We start from the raw sequence: 3,985 nt of genomic DNA, 5'->3' as shown, positions 1-3,985 counted from the left end.
CTCCAAGCTTTGGGGAGCTGGTGCCATCAGCAGGGACAGAGAGCCCAGTCCCTGCCCCACAGAGCCCCTCAGAGGGCAGCCAGGCCCTGCTGGGCACTGACCAGGAAATCACCCCTGAGATCCTGAGTGAGCCTGAGCTTGTGGTCCAGGGATCCGGCCAGGAAGTGGAAGAACAGGGAGACCTGGAACAAAGCACAGCTGCAGAAATGCAAGAAACAGCTGCAGGGATAGAGAGCCCAGTCCCTACCCCACAGAGCCCCTCAGAGGGCAGCCAGGCCCTGCTGGGCAGTGACCATCAAATCACCCCTGAGATCCTGAGTGAGGCTGAGCTTGTGATGCAGGGATCTGAGCAGCAGCTGGAGGAACAGGGAGATATGGAACAAGCCACGGATACGGAAACAGTAACAACATTTACAGCAGAAAGGGAAGGGAGCCTGGTCCCTGCCCTACAGAGCCCCTCAGAGGGCAGCCAGGCTCTGCTGGATACAGACCAGTCCAGCACCAGTGAAGTCCTGATCAAGGCTAAGCTTAAGGGATCGGGCCAGGAGCGGGAGGAACAGGAAGACCTGGAACAGACCTGGGACACTGAAACAATATCAACATTTACAGCAGAAAGGGAAGGGAGCCTGGTCCTGGCCCCACGGAGCCCCTGCAGCCCCTTCAGCCTCTCAGCTCCCAGCCTGGAAGCCCAGGCCCTCCGTGAGCAGCAGGAGGAGGCAGAGAGAGGGTCATTCCTATCAGTGCAAGACACCGAGGAGGGGGCCGTGGCTGGGGAGGGCCAAGATTGGAAATATTATGTTGACCAAGAGATTTTCCAATGGGAAGATGAGGAAGAGCAAGATCTGTCCCAAGAAGAAACCAAAACCTACCAGCAAGTGTCCCAAGGGGGAGAGCGCAGGGAGCAGGAGCCGTCCCCTGGACCAGTCAAGAGCCACCAGGAACTGTCCGACTGGGACGAATACAGCGAGGAAGAGGAGCCCCAGGGGGAAGTAAAGAGCTACCGAGAAGAGTCCGACTGGGAAGAAAACATCAAGCAAGAGCAGTCCCAGGGAAAAAAGAGAAGCTTCCAAGAGGTGTCCGACTGGGAAGAATGCAGCGAGGAAGAGCTGTCCCACAGAGGAGCAAAGAGCTACCAAGAGGTGTCCGACTGGGAAGAAAACATGGAGAAAGGGCAGTCCCAGGCAGAATCCAAGAGACGCCAAGAAATGTCCGGCTGGGAAGAAAACAGGGAGAAAGAGCAGTCCCAGGGAGAATCCAAGAGACGCCAAGAAGTATCTGACTGGGAAGACTACAGTGAGGAAGAGCTGTCCCACGGAGATGTGAAGAGCTACCAGGAAGTGTCAGACTGGGAAGAAAACATCAAGCAAGGGGGAGATCAGAGAGAATCCAGGAGATGCCAGGAAGTGTCCGACTGGGAAGAATACATTGAGGAAGAGCAGTCCCGAGCAGAAGTGAAGAGCTACCAGGAAGTGTCGGACTGGGAAGAAAACCTCGAGCAAGGGCAGTCCCAAGAAGTGAAGAAGTACAAAAAAGTGGCTGACTGGGAAGAGCTGTCTGACAGCAAGGGAGGGCTGTTCCATGGAGAAGTGAAGATCCGCCAAGAACCATCGGACTGGGAAGAATCCAGTGAGGAAGAGCAGTTCCAGAGAAAAGTCAGCGCCTTCCAAAAAATGCTCAAGTGGGAAGAATCCAGCGAGGAAGAGCAATCCCATGGAAATGGCAGTAGCTACCCAGAACTGACCGAGTCGGAAGAAACCAGCATGGAAGGGCAGTTCCAAGGAAAATTCAGTGGCTTCCAAGAACTACTGTCTGACTGGGAAGACTCCATTGCCGAAGAGCTTTCCGAAGACGAAGACTCCTTTGGCCAAGAGTTTTCTGACTGGGAAGTCTACAGACCCTCAATACTGTCCCGGTGGGAAGACGACAGTGACAGGGAGCTCACACTGCTGGACTGGGAACGCATGACCATCCACAGCTTCGGGGTCAAGCCCTTGTGCCCCGAGGAGGATGAGTGGGAAGAACTGAGCTTCCTGGAGCTGTCCCAAGGACAAGGCACAGAACACAGGCTGGGAATCCTTGCGGAAGAGGGGCTCCCGATGCCCGTCCCTCGCGAGGCGTGGGCTGAGCGCCGGGTCTGTGCCTCCCCTCCCCGGCTGGCAGCCCAGATCCCCCGAGGGGCTGCAGCTCCTCCCGCCTTGGACAAGTGGGTGGCAAAGGCAGAGGCAGGGACACGGAGCCAGGGCCCTGCCCCAGAGAGGCCCTGCCGCCCCCCCAGCCCCTGCCCTCCCCAGCTGGAGGTCCAGGCCCCCCGAGGGGCTGCAGCTCCTCCTGCCTTGCGCAAGCAGGTGGCAGAGGCAGCGACACAGACTTGGCTCCCCAGGAAACGTCCCTCTCGTTTCAGGCAGATGCTCAGGGCTCTGGGCAGGCTGTTTGGTGCCTGCGTGCCGGGACAGCTCGAGGATTAGGCCCCGCTCCGCCGCCGGGCCAGGCCCAGACCCCTCTGCAATTCTTCCACAGAAAATGACTCTACCACTGACTTTTGACACTTCCTCCAATTCTTGACGAGTCCTGCAGGGATGAGCAATGACAGGAGCTGTTGCTCCCACAACCTCCCTGCAGGACTGCTATATCCACGAGTATTCCTAAACAAACCGAAGATGGCTTTAGTATGTTCACTAATTTAATTCATTAAGCTGGTTAAGTAACTATAGTTGTCATTAAGTATCCAGTATCTCTATCTCTTTAGTTCACATTTATAGTTAAATAAAGTCTATGTTAAATAAAATCGAAGTGTTGTCAGCAAATTGTCTCATTTACACCTTAATTTGGGCAGAGGCATCTCTCCCTAATGGATTGGAACACGTGGGCAGGGACACTTTCCACCAGCCCAGGTTGCTCCAACCCCATCCAACCTGGCCTTGGACACTTCCAGGGATCCAAGGGCAGCCACAGCTTCTCTGGGCAACCTTTGCCAGGGCCTCCCCACCCTCACAGAGAACAAATTCTTCCTAAAAATCTCCCAGAGGTCACTCCCTGGGGCCAGGCTGGAGTGTGTTCCTCAGCAGCACTGCCTGCCTGCAGCCTTGTGCCGGGCAGGAGAGGTTCCCCTGCTCCATCCCCCCCAAGGCAGCAGAGGGTCTGTGTTGTTCCTCACAGGTACCTGTTGGATCAGCTCAAAGCTCTCAGCAAGGATGTCCTAAAGGAGGCTGCCCTGGGAAAGCCAACGTGCTGCAGCTCAACCAGGAGAAAGAATCCCAGAATCAGGAACGTTGGAAAAGAGCTCCAAGATCATCAAGTCCAACCTGTGACCTCTCTGAGGCAGTTCCCTGAATCCCTGTACCAAGAAATTGTCATCCAGGTGTTTTAGGAAGCTCCTGGACCAGTTTGACCAGCTGTGTGCTGTTCCCAGCTAACACTGCCCAGCTGACTTCCCCCCCAAGGACAAGGGAGGTGTATTTGGAGATGTTCCTCGGATATTCCTTAAAGAACAATTCATCCATGTCATTGTCCTGCCTGGGTTGCCGAGAGCAGCCCGTGGACACACACCTGCTTCATTTGGTTGTCCCTCAGTTGTAGGGAACCAAGATTACATGACCCTGGGAAAAACTTAAGGGGAACTTGGTAAGATAAAAGTGGAAGTGGTGAGATGTATCTTTGTGTGTGGGAAATTGCTTGGGAGTATTTTTCTCATGGACAGTGAATGCTTAACTAAAAAGTAGATATAGAGAAAAGTTACTAACAGGAACTTACTGCTGATGTAATGGGGTATATAAACCGTGAAAGAACTGTAATAAACAATTCCATTATACCACATGGGGGCTGTGCCTGAGTATGTCACACTCAGTACTTACCCAGAGGGTCTCAGGTGCCATTGCCAAGTCCAGCTTCAGACATTCCAGCCCCTCCATCATCACCTCCAGAGCTCACAACAGTGTCCTGCACACTCACACACTGCACAGGGTACTGGGGGGGCTGCAGGGGTGGG

General features: G+C 54.6%; 1 protein-coding gene across 1 annotated transcript in view; it reads left to right on the top strand.

Annotated features, from left to right (window-relative positions):
- Positions 1-2,745, top strand: part of LOC108641886 (trichohyalin-like) — a 9,186-nt gene extending 6,441 nt beyond the window's left edge. The window contains exon 2 of the mRNA XM_029964951.1: positions 132-2,745. Coding sequence (XP_029820811.1) covers positions 132-2,465 — 2,334 coding nt within the window. The 3' untranslated portion in view covers positions 2,466-2,745. The remainder of the gene's footprint in view (positions 1-131) is intronic.
- Positions 2,746-3,985: the final 1,240 nt, after the last annotated feature.

The sequence above is a fragment of the Manacus vitellinus genome, unplaced genomic scaffold, assembly GCF_001715985.3.
Source record: "Manacus vitellinus isolate BGI_N305 unplaced genomic scaffold, ASM171598v3 scaffold_86_pilon, whole genome shotgun sequence".
NCBI lineage: Eukaryota > Metazoa > Chordata > Aves > Passeriformes > Pipridae > Manacus > Manacus vitellinus.
The sequence above is the reverse complement of the archived record's forward strand: the minus strand, read 5'-3'. Positions and strand labels throughout refer to the sequence as shown.